The sequence below is a fragment of the Chrysemys picta genome, chromosome 13 (assembly GCF_011386835.1).
Source record: "Chrysemys picta bellii isolate R12L10 chromosome 13, ASM1138683v2, whole genome shotgun sequence".
NCBI lineage: Eukaryota > Metazoa > Chordata > Testudines > Emydidae > Chrysemys > Chrysemys picta.
Window position 1 is genome coordinate 10,970,116 of NC_088803.1, and position 18,840 is coordinate 10,988,955.

Sequence of the window (18,840 nt, forward strand, 5' to 3'; positions counted from 1 at the left end):
TAGTGGGTTACCGATTGTTGTAATAAGCCATGAATCCAGTGTCGCTATTCACTGTCTAGCAAAGTTATGAATTTAAGGTTGATCTTTTCTAAGTGTTGTGCAGGTTTCCTTTGACAATGAGGACTGAGAGGTCAGAGATGGAGTGATCATCTCGTGAAAAGTGTTCATCCCCCAGTGATAAGGTGTTTTTGACTGTCACCATTTTTCTGTGTGAGTTCATTAGAGGGTGGTTGTCCCATTTCACACACCTGGTTGTTATTGGGGCATTTAGTGCACTGGATGAGAGAAACCACATGTTGTGACAGGCATGTGTAGGACCCACGGATCTTGATAAGTGCATTGTGGGAGGGGTGTTGGTCATTGTAGCAGTGGAGATATTTCTGCAAGTTTTGCATCTTTTTTTTTCTGGCAGGGTCTGCTGCTGCTTGGAGTTGGTGGGTCCTGGTCTGTGCAGAGCTTGCTTCCGATGATGAGTTTTGAGAGGAATATGTACTAAGTACTTGTACTAAACAACCTGTTCCACTTGTACTTAGCTGTGACACCCCAATATCCTTTCCCAGACCTGAAGAAGAGCTCTATGTAGGCTCGAATGCGTGTCTCTCTCACCACTAAAAGTCAATCCAATAAAAGATATCCCCTCACAGACCTTGTCTTCTTTTAATCAGATTACAACTTTGGTAGATGAAGGTAACAGTGTTAATGTTATACACTTATAATTCTGGAAGGCATTTGACTTGGTACCGCACATGCTGAGTAAAAACTAGAAGGATATAAGATTACCATGGCATGCACGACATGGATTAAAATCTGGGTAAATGAGAGGTCTCACGATGTAATTGTAAATGGGGAATCATCATCAAATAGGTGGGTTTTTGTGGGGTCAGGGATCAGTTCTTGTCCTATGCAATTTACCTTTTTTATCAATGCCCTGGAAGAAAACATGAAATCATCATTGACAACGTTTGCAGATGACTCAGAAATTGGCTGGGTGATAAATAATGAAGACGAAAGGGCAGGGACACAGAGTGATCTGGACAGTTTGGTAAACTGGGTGCAAGCAAACATTATGGATTTAAACATGGCTAAATGTCAGTGTATACATCGAAGACAAAAGAATGTCAGCCATACTTACAGGATGGGGGACTCTATCCTGGGAAGCAGAGACTCTGCAGAAGATTTGGGGGTCACTGTGGATAAGCAGCTGAACATGAGCTCCCAGTGTGATGCTGTGGCCAAAATGGCTAATGGGATCCTGGGATGCATAAACAGGAATCTCGAGTAGGAGCTATAGAGATAATTTTACCTCTGGATTGGACACTGGTGCAACTGCTGCTGGAATCCTGTGTCCAGATCTGGGGCCCACAATTAAAGAAATATTTTGATAAATTGGGGAGGGGTCTGAGAAGAGCCATGAGAATGATCAAAGGATTAGAAAAAAATGTCTTACAGTGATAAACTCAAAGAGCTCAATCTGTTTAGCTTAACAAAGAGAAGCTATTGGGTGACACGATCAGTCTAGAAGTAACTACACAGGGAACAAAGATTTAATAATGAGCTCTTCAATCTTCCAGAGACAGGTCTAACACAATCCAAAGGCTGGAAGCTAAAGCTAGACAAATTCAGACTGGAAATAAGACAGTGAGGGTAATTAACCATTGGAATGACTAGCCAAGAATCATGGTCAATTCTTAATCACTGATAATTTTAAAAAGAAGACTGGATGTTTTTTCTAAATGATTTGCTCTGGGAATAATTGTGAGGCAGTTCTCTGGGAAGTGTTACACAGGAGATCAGAGTAGATGCTCACCATGGTCGCTCCAGGCCTTGGAATCTATGAATTTAGGTTTAGGGATGGATGGACGGATGGATGTGTGTGGGGATGGATGGATGTACAGATGGCTGGCATGGCTGGATGGATAGAGGGATAGACAGATAGATGGATGTATGGATGGATGGGCAAACGGATGGATAGACAGATGAAGGGATGGACGGATGGATGGACAGATGGATGGACTGATAAATGAATGGATGGATGGATGTGTGACGGGTTGGATCACAGAAACCCCCTTGGGGCTTCCAATTGATGTGCCAAGACTACTTCTGCCCCTGCTTTCCCTGCCAGCTTGGGAGTCTAGAACCCTGCCTGGTTGTTCCAGACACGCTTGCCAGCTACAAACACAGACCCAGGTCTGAACCACGTCCCACAAACTGGAGGCTGAATTGAAAGCAGTTTAAGAAATGTTCCTGTCTCTAACACTCAGATGCCCAACTCCCAATGGGGTCCAAACCCCAAATAAATCCGTTTTACCCTGTATAAAGCTTATACAGGGTAAACTCATAAATTGTTCACCCTCTATAACACTGATAGAGAGATATGCACAGCTGTTTGTCCCCCCTCCCCAGGTATTAATACATACTCTAGATTAATTAATAAGTAAAATGTAATTTTATTAAATACAAAAAGTAGGATTTAAGTGGTCCCAAGTGATAACAGACGGAACAAAGTGAATTACCATGCAAAATAAAATAAAACATGGAAGTCTATGCCTAATACAGTAAGAAGCTGAATACAGATAAAATCTCACCCTCAGAGATGTTCCAATAAGCCTCTTTTACAGATTAGCTTCCTTCTAGTCTGGGTCCAGCAATCACTCCCCTCCCCTGTAGTTACTGTCCTTTGTCCCAGTTTCTTTCAGGTATCCTTGGATGGAGAGGCTACCTCTTGAGCCAGCTGAAGACAAAATGGAGGGGTCTTCCAAGGCTTTATATAGTTTCCCCTTGTGGGTCTAAACCCCTCCTTCCACCTGTGCAGAATTACAGCTACAAAATGGAGTTTTGGGGTCACACGTGCAAGTCACATGTCTATGCATGACTCAGAACTTTACAGGCCAAGCCACATAGCCAGGAAAGCTCAGATGTGGATTGGTGTCTATCAAGGTCTATTGTCAGTTTAAATTTTTCTTGATTGGGCACTTAAGTTGCACATTCCTCTCTAAAGAAGCTGACGAAATTCCTTACTAAGACTACTTAAAATCAAAGAAGTACACAGCCAATATTCATAACTTCGAATACAAAAATGATACATGCATACAAATAGGATGAATATATTCAGTAGATCATAACCTTTACAGAGATCTGTTACATAGCATATGTAGCATAAAACATATTCCAGTTATGTCATATATACATACATAAGCATATCTCGATAAAGCCTTATGGGGTGCAACGTCACAGGATAGATGGGCTTTTCCACCATAGGGATGACACTCACAACATTGACTCACCCTCCTGCCTTAGTAAGCCCAACCTAAGCTGAAACAATTACCTAGAATTAAATCAACATCAACAAACAAATGTAATTAAACAAATAAGATCTGAACAATTCAAAAATCAGAAGAAAGAAAGAAAGAAAGAAAGAAAGAAAGAAAGAAAGAAAGAAAGAAAGAAAGAAAGAAAGAAATCTAGGACTGGAAGGGACCTCGAGAGGTCATCTAGTCCAGTCCCCTGCACTCATGGCAGGACTAAGTATTATCAAGAAGACCATCCCTGACAGGTGTTTTCTAACCTGCTCTTAAAACTCTCCAGTGATGGTGTGATAAATGAAAGGGGAGGAGGGTTAGCTCCCTTTTATGGACATCCTGCCAGCCAGTCAGCTATAAAATCCCCCTTAGTAGTTGTTCTCTACATGCTTTACCTGTAAAGGGTTAAAAAGTCTCCCTGCATAGGTAAAAGGAAGGGAGTGGGCACCTGACCAAAAGAGCCAATGGGAAGGCTAGAACATTTTTCAAATTGGGAAAAAACTTCCCCTTTGTCCGTTGTTGTTCTGAGGGAGAAGCACAAACAGGACTGGAACTATGCCGTAAAAAGCTTGAGTCCAGGTATGAAAAATCATCTGAATCATACCTAGAAACTACTCACTTGAAACCCCCAGATATGTAAGTAGATCAGGAAATGTCTAGGAAGACGTGATTGGGTTAATTTCTTTTTATTTCTTTATGGCTTGTGGACTCCGCTGTGCTAACCCCAAATGCTTTTGTTTTGCTTGTAACCTTTAAGCTGGACCTCAAGAAGGTTATTCTTGATGCTTAATTCTTGTAAGTGTATTTTTAAAATCTAGCAATAGCCTGAGTTTTCAAATGTATTTTCTTTCTTTTTGCTTTTTTAAGAACAGAATTGGATTTTGTGTCCTAAGAGGTTTGTGCACATGTTGTTTAATTAGCTGGTGGCAACAGCTGGTTTCCTTTGTTTTCTTTCTCAGCTCTTCCCCAGGGTGGGGGGAGAAAGGGCTACCCCACAGGAAGGAATTCTTAAGTGCGCTGTGACGGGGCAGAGCGGCCCCGCACTGGTACAGCAGGGGTTAACCTGTCTCTCCTAGCAGAGGAAGCCACACCCCGGAAGCTCTGCTGGGCATGCTCTAACTGGAGCACAGATATAAAAGCCTGCAGATCAGCTGAGTCTGGGCTGACTGCTGGAGGAGAAGGATGTATGCTGCTAGCTCCTGCAGAGGGAGGGCCTGCGAGCCAAGACCCGGGAGGCAGCCAAGCTGAAGCACTACCTGGGACCCCGACGGAGGGCGTCTCTGGGGAGGAACTGAACGGAGGACCCCCTGCCATAGAGGAACTGAGATTCACAGTAGGAAGTGACCCAGGGGAACTATAAGGATAAATGGCATTAAAGCTGTATTGATGCTCGGCGTGTTGCGGGTGGATCCCTGCCGAGTGAGTGGCAAGGAAAACTTGCTATCAGGGTCCTGGGTTGGGGCTTGGTGGAGAGGGCAGGCCTGAGTCCCCCCTACCTCCTCACCCCCAAACTGTGAGGGATTTTTGATGGACTCTGGCTGCTAGGCTGTGCTACCCCACTTGTGAGGGTGTTTATATGGACTCTGGCTGCTAGGCTGTGCTACCCCACTTGTGAGGGGGTTTATATGGACTCTAGCCACTAGGCCGTGCTACCACGCCAGATAGGGGAGGTGTAGGGAGAGGAAGGATGAAAGGCCGTAACAGACCGCCCGCAGAGGGGCGGCCACAAGGACTATAGAGTGGTGAGGTGCTGACACCCCATCCTACCTCTGCCCCAAGGGGGCACTGCGGTGAGAGGCCAGCCACATGCACCTTCCTGGGTTCTCAACGGGGTTTTTGCACTTGGGTGATGGCAGCATCTACCCATCTAAGGTCAGAGAAAAGTTGTAACCCTGGGAGTTTAATACAAGCCTGGAGTGGCCAGTATTCATTTTTAAAATCCTTGTGGGCCCCCAACTTCTGCACTCAAAGTGGGGAATCAGCCTTAAGAGATGGAGATTCCACAACCTCCCTAGGCAATTTAGCAATTCAGGAATTTTTTCCTAATGTCCAACCTAAATCTCCCTTGCTTCAATTTAAGCCCATTGTTTCCTGTCCTCAGCGGTAAAGGAGAACAATTTATCACCCTCCTATTCATAATAATCTTTTAGGTATTTGAAGACTTCAATCTTCCCTCATAGACCATGTGTTCTAGTCCTTTAATCATTTTTGTTGCTCTCCTCTGGACTTTCTCCAATTTCTCCACTTCTTTCCTGAAGTGCGGGGCCCTCAGCTGGACACAATATTCCAGTTGAGGACTAATCAGTGCTGAGTAGAGCAGAAGAATGACTTCTCGTGTCTTGCTTACAACACTCCCGCTAATACATCCCAGAATGACATCCATTGTTGGCTCATATTTAATTTGTGGTCCACTATGACCCCAGATATTTTTCTGCAGAACTCCTCCCCAGGCAGTCATATCCCATTTTGTATGTGTGCAACGGATTGTTCCTTCCTAAGTACAATTATTTGCATTTGTCCTTATTGAATTGTGTCCTATTTATTTCAGACCATCTCTGCAGTTTGTCAAGATCATTTTGAATTCTAATCCTGTCCTCCAAACCACTCGCAACCCCTCCCAGCTTGGTATCATCTGCATACTTTACCAGTGTACTCTCTATGCCATTATCTAAATCATTTATGAAGTTATTGAATTGAACCTGACCCAGGACAGATCCCTGCGGGACCCCACCTAATATGCCCTTCCTGCTTGGCTGTGAACCACTGATAACCTGGGAACAGTTTCCAACCAGTTGTGCACCCACCTTATAGCAGGTTCATCTAGGCTACATTTCCCTAGTTTGTTTATGAAAAGGTCATAGGAGACAGTATCAAAAGCTTTACTAAACTGGAGAGAAATCACATCTACTGGTCCCCACCTATCAACTAGGCTTGTTACCCTGTCAAGGGAGACTAGGTTAGTTAGAAATGATTTGTTCTTGAGAAATCTATTTAACTCCTACTTATCACCTTCTTTTCTTTTAGGTGCTTACAATCATAGAATATCAGTGTTGGAAAGGACCTCAGGAGGTCATCTAGTCCAACCCCCTGCTCAAAGCAGGACCAAACCCAATTATATCATCCCAGCCAGGGCTTTCTCGAGTCGGGCCTTAAAAACCTTGAAGGGTGGAGATCTGAGTGTTGGATTATTTGCTTCATTCTCTTTCCAGGTACCAAAATATAGATGACTGTCTTATAATTCTCTGGATTGCCCTTATTCCCCTTTTTATAGACCGATACTATCTTTGCCCTTTTCCAGTCTTCTGGGATCTTTCCCATTGCCCATGAGTTCTCAGAGATAACCACTAATGGCTCAGAGATCTCTTTAGATAGATTCTGGCCTGCAAGCTCCAATAGATGATGATCATCTGTGGCAAATCTGTTGTGACTTTGAAATACCTCTTCAGCAGCCTGATGTGGACTGCTTCTGAGACCCCAGTCCACCTTTGGGGGCTAAGCATAACTTAAGACCTGGCCCTATGGTTTCTCTTGGAGGCAGAGGTTGCTGAGGGATTTTAATGCTGCCTTCGGCATCTCCGGGGTGCCCCAAACCGAAACTCAAAAGAACCAAGATCCTTCCTAAAGCAGCTTCTCTCCCATCCCAACTAGTGCGGAATTCTCCAGCCAAATGTTATTTCCACCCAACAACCCCCCACCCCCACCCCCAAATCCCCGTGTGATGCTGTGGCACAAGAGGCTAGTGCCCTCCTTGGCCATGTAAACAGGGCCATGGTGAGCAGGAGCCAGGGGTGTTTCCTGGGGGATCCTGGGATCCTGCGCCCAGTTCTGGGGTGCACTTTAAAAGGGCTGGCGGCAAACTGGAGACGGGGCACGACGGGGCCAGGCAAATGATTGGAGTGCTGGAGAAAACACCTGGCAGGGAGAGACTGAAAGTGCTCGCTCTGTTTGGCTTCTCCACAAGTCGTGGCGAGGTACCTGTGCTCAGGGCACAAGGACCTTCGCGGGGAGACAAAGCCGGGTGCTGGGGGCTCTTCAATCCAGCAGGGAAAGGCAGAGCGAGATCTAGCGGGGGAAGCTGGAGCCTGATCAAATCCAAAGGGAAAGGAGGCCCCAGTGTGGGACAGGGAGGGGGATTCACCATGGAAACCATCTCCCCAGAGCAGGAGGGTTTCTCCTTTTCCAGGTGGCATCAGAACCAGCCTGGCTGCCTTGCTGGAAGAGGCGTTCGTCAAACACCAGTGACCGGGCTCAGTCCGGGGGAGCTGGGCGAGGTTCTCTGGCTGGTTTCACTCAGGAGGGCACAAACATCTATGGATCCAGGTATCCAGGGGCAGAACAGACCGGGGGGAATCTGCCCTGTGCGGCTGGGAGGCCTCAGCGCTGGCTCTGTCCCAGCCGGGGCAGGAAGGAGGCACCGTTATCCATGGCCACAGCCAACGGCAGGGAGGGAACCAGTGCAGGAAGGAACACCCCCCCGATGTGGGCATTTCCTCTTGGGGAATCTCCACCCCTGACACATTACTGCTGGTGAATTTCTTGGTAGCTGGGTACATGACCCTGCACTGCCTGGGTCACCTCTTCCCAGGGTCGCCCCTCCACCACCTGCTCTATATAAACCCCAGGGCTGAGACAGACCCACCAGTCCCAGCCCCTGGATTTGAACCAAGGATGCTGCTGCTGCTGCTCTCCACGGCCTTTCTCCCATTCGCCGCGGCCTTTCTCCTGCCCCCGAGTCTTCACACTGGTGAGTGGAGCTGAGTGACTGGCTGATTTCCCAGCCCCGGGGGGCTCCCGGTGAGAGTGGAGCTGAGCAAGTTGCTGAGTTTTTGGTTCAGGGGCTGAAATATAAAATCTGGGGAGAAATTGGGTTCAACCCAAAAAAATGATTTTATTTGTTTTTTCTCACTGAAAAAGTTGATCCAGAACCAATTGTTTTTTTCTTTTTCATTTGCTTTCAGGTGCTTACTTCAATCCCAACAAAATTTGGGGGGTGTTTTTTTTATTTGATTTCAGGTTGCTTTAGGGGGGGTTTTCCCACTGTTTTAAAAAATGATTCAGTCCATTTCTCAATGAAACATTTCAAAACAAAAAGGATTTGTTTCCCAGTGCCCAGAACTAAAGTTTCCAACTTTTTCCAGAAAAAAAATTCCCTTTTTGTAGTGAAAATAAATCCTCAGAATTCCACAGGAATTCACAGGTTCTCTTTACACCCCAAAGTTGCATTTTTTGGCAAATTTGCCAATTGCTTAGAAAACTTTGCCTGGTTCTAGTGGTGAGATCGGGGAGACTGGGGCCCATGGGCAGCGCAGCCCACACTAGGGGCAGGGGTGAGAATTAGCTGTCAAACTCAGGCAGGTGTCAGGAGAGAGGACAATGGGGCCGGGGAGTGCTGGGAATCCCTGGCCTAGTTCTCTGAGTGGGGAGATGGCCAGGGGGTGGCCCCACAGGCAGATGAATGGATGGTTGTGTACAGGATAAGGGATGGATGGATGCACAGGTCCACATGGGAATATGTGGATTACAATGCATATATGTTTGGGTAGAGAGCAGGCTGGGGAGATGATCCAGGGGGAGGCTGGGCTGGGGGAATGAAAGGGGGACAAGGGGCTGATCCAGGCCAGCAGGGGGTGGGGGTGAGGGATTAGGGTCTAGGTTGCACTGGGCTCTTGGTCCCACACTCCAGACTCCCTTTTGAACCCCTCCCTCTCTCTCTCTCCAGCTCGGGTCATCAGGGGCCAGGAAGCCCCGCTTGGCTCCACACCCTACATGGCCTACGTGCAAACCGGGTCAACGGGAAGCTGCGGAGGGTTCCTGATCCAGGAGGACGTGGTGGTGTCTGCGGCTCATTGTAACTGCAACCTGGGGTAAGAAATGCGCCATCCATCACCTCTGAGCCAGACGGTCCCCGGCCCTGGGGCTGGATCGGGGCTGGCACCCCTAGAGGGGAAAGGCCCTGTCCTATTCCCCATCCACCACGCGAGCCAGTCCCCCACCCTGGGGCGGGATCGGAGCTGGAAATATGTTGCCCCAAAGTGTTTATGGGATGTGAAAATTACAAATTTCCCTGGGTGCCTGTTTGATTTTGAAGCCCAAACCCATCAAACTAGGATGGTGAATATCCCAGCTGCCATTTGTATTCAAACCCCTGTGATTGAGTCCCTTCACTCAGCTGAAATGTAACTTCTTCTCAGGTCTTTCCCTTTGGCCATCACTTCACAAACCCAGACACCTGGCTGCTCTTAACCGATCAAGAAATCCCCTGATTGCCTTTGGGGATCTGAGCCCTACTGAACAGAACAACCTTGTCCACAATGGATATAGATCAGTGCTGGGGCCCAGCTGTTGTACCAGAGACTGATCCAATCCCCAGGGTTTCCTGCTACATTCACTTCCGATCAGCCATCAATTCCTTCGTGTCTGCAGCACGTTTCTCACACTCTCATTAACTCTCCAAGCACTAACTTTGCCCTTTGCCTTATGGCGCTCTATGAATTTGGTCCCTGCTAGTTCTAGTTTGGAGGGGGGGCACTAGTTTAAAGCATCAAAAGCAGTCGCCTCAAGTTATCGTTGGAGGTTGTTGTAGGCCTTTGACTTTGACTGACGATGGAGAAACAGGCACAGAGCCTGGCTTAGTTAAAATCCAAGTTATGGTTCCTTGAGGTCTCTCTAGGCCGAGAGCAGAGACAACAGGGGAAAACCCAGATATTGAGATTAAAGAAAGATGAAGAGATTCAATCTCTGCCATGAAGTCTCACAAGGGAAGGGGCTGTGCAGAGGTGCTGGGCTAAGCATCCGGGAACCCTTCTGGACTTCAACATCTTCTCTGATGCACTCAGCAAGCTCTTCATCCCACATAATGACCTCTCTCTCCAGGGTCATCTGCAGATCTGGGCTTATTCCTACTTCCATCCATACCCAGTAGATGGCAACGGTGCATAAAATATTGTTTGATCCTTTTCTTATTTGTATGTTTCATTCACTCCAGTGACATTATTTCTGATACTGCCCAGCCTAGGCATCTGGGATTCCCCCACTTTAAGAAATTTCTTTTAATATTTCAAAGTTACACCCAGGTAAGGTCCTTAGACCTTCCCATGGGTATTTTCCTTCTTCTGCCATATGCTGTTCAATGATTCAGAGATCCCAAGATCTTTGTGATCATCTTGTGTGACCTCCTGTATAAGACAGACCAGAGAACGTCCCCCAAATAGTTCCTTTTGATCTACAGCAGTTCTTTAAAAAATCCAACCTTGTTTAAAAGTTGTCAGTGATGGAGAATCCATGATGACCTTTTAAATTCTCCCAATGGTGAGTTACAGTCCCTGTTAATAATTCATATCAGAAACAATAATTGAGAAAGAAAAACAAACAGAATCCTTTATAGTCCCTCTGAATAAGAAACCAATTGATCTTGAGTTTCTCAGTATAAGTCAGGCTTTCCAATCTTTTGACCCTTCTCGTGGCTCTTCTCTGACCCCTCCCCAATTTATCAACATCCTTTTTGAATTGTGGAGAGAAGAACTGGACGATGGGTCACCCTGCATAGGAGAACAGTCCATTGGAAAGTCTTTTGGGGTCTCTTTAGCCAACCAGAGGGGAGAAGGAGGAAGTCCATCCACATATAGGTGCATAAGAGGGTCTCTGTTACTCAGTCGCACAACTATTGATAGAAATTTGCACAGGCCAGGTGCAGGGTTGGTGTCCCTATTCGAGGGGCTGTGACGGCCCGACCCCACTGTCCAAAGGACATTAATGCCCCCGTATTCTCCCCTTGGCTTTTCCAGCAAGATCTTTGTCTACCTGGGAGTCCAAGACTTCATGAAGCCAAGAAAGAACTGGCAACGGATCTGGGCCCGTCGCTGGGTTCTGCACCCCGACTTCAACAATGAGAACTTTGACAATGACATCATGCTGCTGAAGGTACTACCACCAGTGACCCCATTCTGCTAGGGTAACCCCCCCATCCCATCACCCCACCCTCAGTGACTTCACACTGCTGCAGGCACTGCCCAATCCCATTGCCCTGCCCCCAGTGTCCTCACACTGCTGCAGGTAGCACCCCCGTCCCATCACCCTGCCCCCAGTGACCCCACACTGACTCCCTGGATTCACATCCATGCCCTGGCCAGGTGGTGCTGCCCTTTGCCAGCTCCTATACCTGTGCTGATCCAGGTCCATTCTCTTTCTCTCCTCCCCATGGTAGCTGTGGCACAACGCAGAGCTGACTGAGTGGGTGGGGCTTGTCCCCCTGCCAGAGGCTAATCACCACGTCAGCCCAGGCTCCAAGTGCAGCATGACCGGGTGGGGTCGGACCGGAGTGAACACCATCACCAGCAGGCTGCATGAGGCAGAGCAGGACGTGGTGTCGGACAGCCTGTGCAGAAAGCAGTACCGGCATTACAACCCCACCACCATGCTGTGCGCCGGCAGCCCTCAGGCCAATAAATCAGCCTCCCGGGTAAATATCCCTCCGCCCAGAGCCACTGGGGATACAGCAAGCTGCTCCAGGGGAAGGAGCTGGTGGAAACCAGTATGGCCGTGCCCCTCCCATGCTCCACTTCCCCAAGAAGGGAGCCCATGGTGCATCATGGGAGATGCATTCCAGCCAGGGAGACCAGCACCTAGGACATCTCCAGAGAGGTATCTCAATGTTAGTGCCCTTGTGCAAGGTGCTGTTGGAAACGGGCTGAAATTTAACATGAGTTCATGCACATAGGGACAAGAAACAAGAAAATTGCTGCTCTGAGCTGGGGGCTTATGAACTGGAAGCAACAGAGGGGAAGGGAGACCGGGGTGTGCCTGTCAATCGCAGGATGACTATGGGCCACCAGTGGGCCAAGGCCAGGAGAAAGGTCAATGCGATCCTGGGATGGAGCAGCCGAAGTGTCTCCAGTAGAGAGAGAGAGAGAGGGTTTAATGCCAGAGGAGAAGGCTCTGGGCAGAGCTCAGCTGGAATCCGGTGCAGAGTTCTGGGCAGCCCTGTCCCAGAAAGAGGAATCTCAGCTGGAGCAGGGGTCGAGAAGGGCTGGTGGGACAATCTGGGGAATGGAGAGATGGTCTTATGAGAGGGGAATAAAATACTGGGCAAGGTTAGCCTAAAACACAGGCTGAACGGGGTCTGATTGCTCTATAAATATATCGGAGGGACAGACACCAGGGAGGGAGGCGAGCTGTTGAAGCTAAAGTCAAGGACAAATCAAATGGGAATAAATGGAGGCTGGAGGTGAGGAGAAGGTTTCTAACCATCAGAGGTGGGAGGTTCTGGAACAACCTCCAAAGGAAGCAGTTAGGGAGGGGAGGGGAATAACCTAACAAGGATGCAAATGGAGCTTGATAAGTTTATGGATGGGATGATACAATGGGGCTACCTGGGACAGCAGGAACTGGACTCCATGACCCAGTATGGCCCTTCCAATCCTGTGTTCCCATAATGGCATGAGGCCCCTGAAATACAACTCCAATGATGCACCATGACTAGACATTTTGGGGCTTTGATTTTTTAAAAATGTTCCAGGGAAAATGTTAATAATAAATGGGAACCCCTCACCCATCACCACCACATTTTATGACCGTCTCTACTCTTCACCTTCACTGGAGGGTTTATTGGTGAACTCAGCCCTGAGGCTACCCAACAGACAGGACCCTGGGTGAAATCCTAGCCCCATAGACGTGGATGGGAGCTTTGCCATTGACGTCCATAGGGCCAGGATGGCACTGGGGCTGAGGGAGAATCAGTGTTCCCATCTCACAGGAAATAGCAACATTCCAATCTTTGTTTTCTAAGAAAAGTTGAGATTTCAACATTTTTGGCAGAACAGAAATTCCAAAAGCAGGTTTAAGTCAGAAATGTCAAAATGTTTCATTGCAACATTTTAAATGAAAATGAAACATGCTGAGATGTGAACAGATTGAAATGTTTCTTTCCATGCAGGGGTGAAAGTAATTTCAATATTGTAGGAACTGCCTTTTCCACGGTTACATCATTCTGCCCAGCTCTAGATTTCTCTCTCTGCCCACCCATCTAGAGGGACTGTTCTGTGTGGTGGAAAGAGCTGGGCATTCAGCTGCAGAGAACACCTGCCCCACACGCAATCTGAGATCTCCGCAGGACAGGCTGGGCTGGGTAATGTCAGTCACTGATGTTGTTCTCCTTATTGGCAGGGCGATTCCGGCGGGCCCCTGGTGTGCAACGGGGTGGTCCAGGGCATCGTCTCCAATGGAAATCCACGTGGGCGACCCCCCAGTATATACACAAGAATCTCCAAATTCATCCCCTGGATCAAAGAAACTCTGCAGAAGCTGAGTTAAAGGAGACGCTCCCCTGTAAAGGGCAAATGTTGCCATACTGGGCAATGTGCCTGTGTGGAACCCCAAGATTCCTTAGATGAGTGTTTGTTTTTTTCTAGTGGTAGAGAAATGCTATGAATGGCTCAGTCCTGAAATCCTTTGCAGCTAGAAATACCCCATTGATGTTTGAAATTTTGTTATATTGTCTCCCCAAGTGTCTAATCAATGTTTGGGACCCTACGTGTGTTCTGGTTGGAATTAGAAATTGACAATGGAGTCTGGTATTTCCTTTGCTGTGATCTATTTTATTTACAAGGAATATCCAAAGTCCTCTTTCCCTGAACACAGTTGGAATCAAACAGCAGCAGAGAGCAACTCTTTTCAGTGTCCTAAGCCTGCATCTCCAGCATTCTCTGTGCCCCAAAATCTTCTTCTCTTAGCTGTCTCTCAGGGCCACATTCCTACGCTTCCAGCTTGTTTCTGCCTGGCTTTTTACTTTGCGTCTTACTTGCTTCTGTCCCCATGTCTCTGTTTGTGTCTGTCCAATCTGAATGCCCCATTACCCCAAGAAAAATATTTGGTGAAAACCTTTCCTCCTGAGTTATCATAATTCCCCCATGTGTACAGGGTTTTACTTCAGCTGAGGGGATTCTGGAGCGAGGGTAAAAAAAATTCTGAATTTTATAGACCCTCTACAAATGCTGATCATTTTTATACCTAATCCATTCTTTGGGTTTTTATCATCAAAATTCCTAGTTGCAGTGTGTCATTGGGTGGCTTAAAAACTTTCTTTCATCCAACCAGAGAGCAGGAATGGGGCCATATGTCTTAGGTGGCCAACCTATCACCCTGAAGCGTAGCTAGTCAAATTAAGCAGCCCATGACAATAGAACATTGAAACGATTGCGTGAAAAAAATTGAAATTTTGAATGTTTTGTTTCGCGCATTTTGAGCCAGCCCTGACTTTTATTTGTTTTCAGTATTTCCTTTTCTTTTTTCCTCTCCCCACGCCACAAATATTTAACTATTTATGATATATTACATGACAGGGCCGCCCAGAGGATTCAGGGGGCCTGGGGCAAAGCAATTTCAGGGGCCTCTTCAAGAAAAAAAAATTGCAATACTATATTCTTGTGGGGGCCCCTGCGAGACCCAGGGCAAATTGCCCCACTTGCTCCCCGCCCCACGGGCGGCCCTGGGAAAAATAAACCTTCCGCATCTCAGCACAAAACCAGTTTTGAGAAACCTTGTAAAGAAGTTATCACTGGTTCTCAGTATCAGCTAGTGCTAAAAGGCACTAAAGCTCATTAAAAGAGTTGGACAAATATTTTCCATCAAAACTTTTTTTGGATCGAAAACTAGGGGTTTTGAAAAAGCAGAAAAAATCACGGACAATGTCTGCTTTCCTTCAAAATTTGTTGGTTTTTTTTAATTGAAAAGCTGAAATTAGTCTGCCAAAACCTGAACATGGTTTGGGGTTTCAGAAGTGTGTGGCCAAATATTTGCTGCTTGCTGTGTTTGATTGTTTAAAGAAACTATAAAAAAATTCTGCTTAAAAAATATCCAAAACTTTTGAACCACCTCAGCTTGTGACCGAACGCCTGAGCCCATCCAGTCAGAGATTTGTCCTCGTTTCTGATGCTCTGCTGGCTTCTTTGACTCATATCTGTCTCCATAACTTTGGGTTCATTTAGGTTAGAACATAAGAACGGCCATACTGGGTCAGACCAAAGGTCCATCCAGCCCAGTATCCTCTCTACTGACAATGGCCAATGCCAAGTGCCCCAGAGGGAGTGAACCTAACAGGTAATGACCAAGTGATCTCTCTCCTGCTATCCATCTCCATCCACCCTCTGACAAACAGAGGCTAGAGACACCATTCCTTACCCATCCTGGCTAATGGCCATTACTGGACTTAACCTCCATGCATTTATCTGTTTCCTAGAGACTGGTTCCATGGGGTCCCTCACAAACTGGAGATGGTTACTGTGGGTTTGTCTTCAGTATAGCTTATGTACATACTCCATGAACTGAGCATTTGAGCTTGTCCAGAATCTGGGATGAGCCTATGTTGTGAAATAGCACATGCATGTGAATGGACAAAGGGTGCTAAAATGAAATTAACCCAGGGGTTCTCAAACTGGGGGTTGGGACCCCTTAGGGGATCACAAGGTTATTACTGGGGGTCGCGAGCTGTCAGCTTCCACCTCAAACCCCACTTTGCCTCCAGCATTTATAATAGTTTTAAATATATAAAAAAGTGTTTTTAATTTATAAGGGGGGGGGTGCACTCAGAGGTTTGCTCTGTGAAAGGGGTCACCAGTACAAAAGTTTGAGAACCACTGAATTAACCCCTCTGAAGCCTCGGGGAATGCAGCGGGGGGTCTCCCTTGGTAGGGTTGGGAAGGAGGTAGGTGGTGTAGGATATTGCTCTTCTCATGTGATCCCTCCCCCAGTGGCTAATTTGAAATGAAGCTCCCCTCCCCTGACACGACTCTCCCTATGGCACTGAAATGAAATATAGACTATCATTTGGCATTTGAGAAGTGAAAGGGACGGCAGCCCTAAGGCAAAAGCTAACAGCTTGGCTCTTCTGCAAGCCTCAAACTGCTGAATGAGCTTTAGGGTAGGGAAGTCTGTGCCTCCCAAACAGCCTGTTCCTGCCCCCATCCGACCCCCACCCACTTCCTGCCCCCCGACTGCCCCCCTCAGAATCCCCAACCCATCCTGCTCCTTGTCCCTTCACCGTTCCCCAGAGACCTCCCCCAACCACAACCCCGGGACCCCACCTTCCACCAACCCTCCCTGTCCCCTCACCGTCCTCCAGAGACCTCCCCCAACCACCACCCAGGACCCCACCCTCACCAACCCCCCCACTCCCTGTCCCCTGACTGCCCCGACCCCTATGCACATCCACCTCCCCTGCTGAGTCCTGACAGACCCCCGGAACGCCCACAATCCAACCCCCCTGTCATAACTATAAAGGGAAGGGAACAGCCCTCCTGTGTACAATACTATAAAATCCCTCCTGGCCAGAGACTCCAAAATCCTTTTACCTGTAAAGGGTTAAGAAGCTCAGGTAACCTGGTTGACACCTGACCCAAAGGACCAATAAGGGGACAAGATACTTTCAAATCTTGGTGGGGGGAGGCTTTTGTTTGTGCTCTTTGTTTTGGTGGGAGTTCACTCTTGGGACTAAGAGGGACCAGACATCAACCCAGGCTCTCCAAATCTTTCTGAACAAGTATCTCATATTTCACACTTGTAAGTACAGCCAGGCAAGGCGTGCTAGTTTTATCTTTGTTTTCTCAACTTGTAAATGCATCTTTTGCTAGAATGTTTACCTCTGTTTGCTGTAACTTTGAACCCAAGGCTAGAGGGGGTTCCTCTGGGCTCTTTAAGTTTGATTACCCTTTAAAGTTATTTTCCATCCTGATTTTACAGAGATGATTTTTATCTTTTTCTTTAATTAAAAGCCTTCTTTTTAAGAACCTGATTGATTTTTCCTTGTTCTAAGATCCAAGAGGATTGATCTAGACTCACCAGGAATTGGTGGGGGGAAAGAGGGGGAAATAATTAATTCCTCCTTGTTTTAAGACCCAAGGGGTTTTGGGATTAGTGTTCACCAGGGTGTTGACATCACTAGGCATAGCTACCAGGTAACTCGGGGGAGTGGAAGGCCATAAGTGCCGATGAAACTCTCCTGCTCTGGGTCTAAGTGAGCCACAGTGACTCCATCTTGTGGACTTTCACCTATCTACATGCTAACAGCCTATGCTGAAGCAGAATATTCAATGGTCAGCTTTTTCTAGCAGACAGCTGCAGTTTTGCTTGCACTAACAGAAACAGTAGTGATAATGCGGGGGCAAAGGGGGAGGGAAAGGCCTAGTGCGTGGAGCTTGCAAGGCCAAAGATAAGCATGTGAACGGGAATGTTTCTAACATGCACAATATGTACCTGCTGTAACTGCTATCGGGTAGGGAGTGGTATGAGGGAGAAACCAGAACAAAAGGCTTACTGAAAACAGCTTGGAATATAAAAGGGAAAACTTGCTTGTATGTGCTGTACTTGATTTGAGACGTGCCGGTCTCCCTGCACCACTTTGAGATCTCAAATAAAATTTGTTTGCTTCTCCACCCTGGTGTGTCTATTGGTGCGGCGCACACTGGGCAACGAACCCTGTTGCCCCCTCAGGGCCCTCTAGGCCAGCAACAGTTTTGGCGCCTAACGTGTGGGGCTAGAGGCTGAAATTTAGCCTTGCCCGGATCCCTCCTGGAGGCCGACAGATTACGGTGACGCCCGACGCCCAGCGCGCACCGGTGACTTCATCGGGGGCCTCGGCTGAGACGTGGTGTGATCGACCCCGGAGGGCACAACAGTGCAACGCGCTTGAGTAGTGGAGAAGCAGTTAGGGGCGACGGTGAGGAACCGGACCCTTGGATAAGGTAGGAACAGTCCAGTGGGGACTTTTTGCCTGCTAGAATATGGGGGAGGGACAGAGTACAGCTGGCGTGGCACAGTGTACCCCCTTAGAATGCATCCTAGCAAATTGGGATGTGTTTGGGTCAGAGTCGATACTTAGAAATAAATTGAAAAGATTCTGTACAGTTGACTGGCCTCAATACCAGCTAGAGTGCCAGGAAAGGTGGCCACAGGAAGGATCACTTAATTACAACACAATCCTTCAGTTACTTTTGTTTTGTCAGCGAACAGGTAAATGGAATGAACATTTCTATGCGTATACGTTTATGGTGTTAAGAAATAGGACTGATATTTTGCACAAGTGCCATTTGACTCGGACGGACTCAGTAGTACCTGCTGCTAACCCCCAGCACCCTCCCACAGTTGTAATGGCAGAATCGGTGTCCCCTTCGGCTCCAGCACCCCCACAGGCTCTAGAGAGTACCCCCTCAGTGGGATTGTATCCGTTGATTACTGAAAATGTGGTAGCCTGTCCAGGAACACAGGATTGTGCAGCCCAGATTGTGCCAGTGTATTCTCATGTTCCTTTTAACCCAGTGCACCTAGCTGCCTTTAAGGCAGAAGCAGGGGAATTCTCAACGAATCCAAATTGGTTTATTTCAATCTTTGAAGGGTGTCTAGCAAGCCATAAACCTGAGTGGGATGATTGCAATATACCGATGAGAACCTTGTTGTCTGAGGTGGAGCAGAATCAGGTTATAGCTAAGGCTAAGGAGGAGGCACAGAGAAGGCATAATGAGGACAGAGAAGGCAAGCCCCTGCCTGAGGTCGC

At 47.5% G+C, this 18,840-nt stretch overlaps 1 protein-coding gene across 1 annotated transcript; it reads left to right on the forward strand.

The window, feature by feature from the left end:
* The first annotated feature begins 5,689 nt into the window (after positions 1-5,689).
* On the forward strand, positions 5,690-17,691 carry LOC101953121 (duodenase-1-like). The gene is made up of 5 exons (XM_065565414.1): positions 5,690-8,043; positions 9,019-9,163; positions 11,084-11,219; positions 11,503-11,757; positions 13,461-17,691. Exons 1-5 carry the CDS (start codon positions 7,851-7,853, stop codon positions 13,605-13,607), a joined length of 876 nt encoding a protein of 291 aa, XP_065421486.1. The 5' UTR covers positions 5,690-7,850; the 3' UTR covers positions 13,608-17,691.
* The last annotated feature ends 1,149 nt before the right edge of the window (positions 17,692-18,840 follow it).

Excerpts from the sequence above, each read along its gene's own strand:
- LOC101953121 (XM_065565414.1), top strand. The coding sequence starts at position 7,851 with ATGACCCTGCACTGCCTGGGTCACCTCTTCCCAGGGTCGCCCCTCCAC. Across the intron at positions 9,164-11,083 it reads CATTGTAACTGCAACCTGGG|CAAGATCTTTGTCTACCTGG; the intron begins GTAAGAAATGCG and ends TGGCTTTTCCAG. Across the intron at positions 11,758-13,460 it reads CCAATAAATCAGCCTCCCGG|GGCGATTCCGGCGGGCCCCT; the intron begins GTAAATATCCCT and ends CCTTATTGGCAG.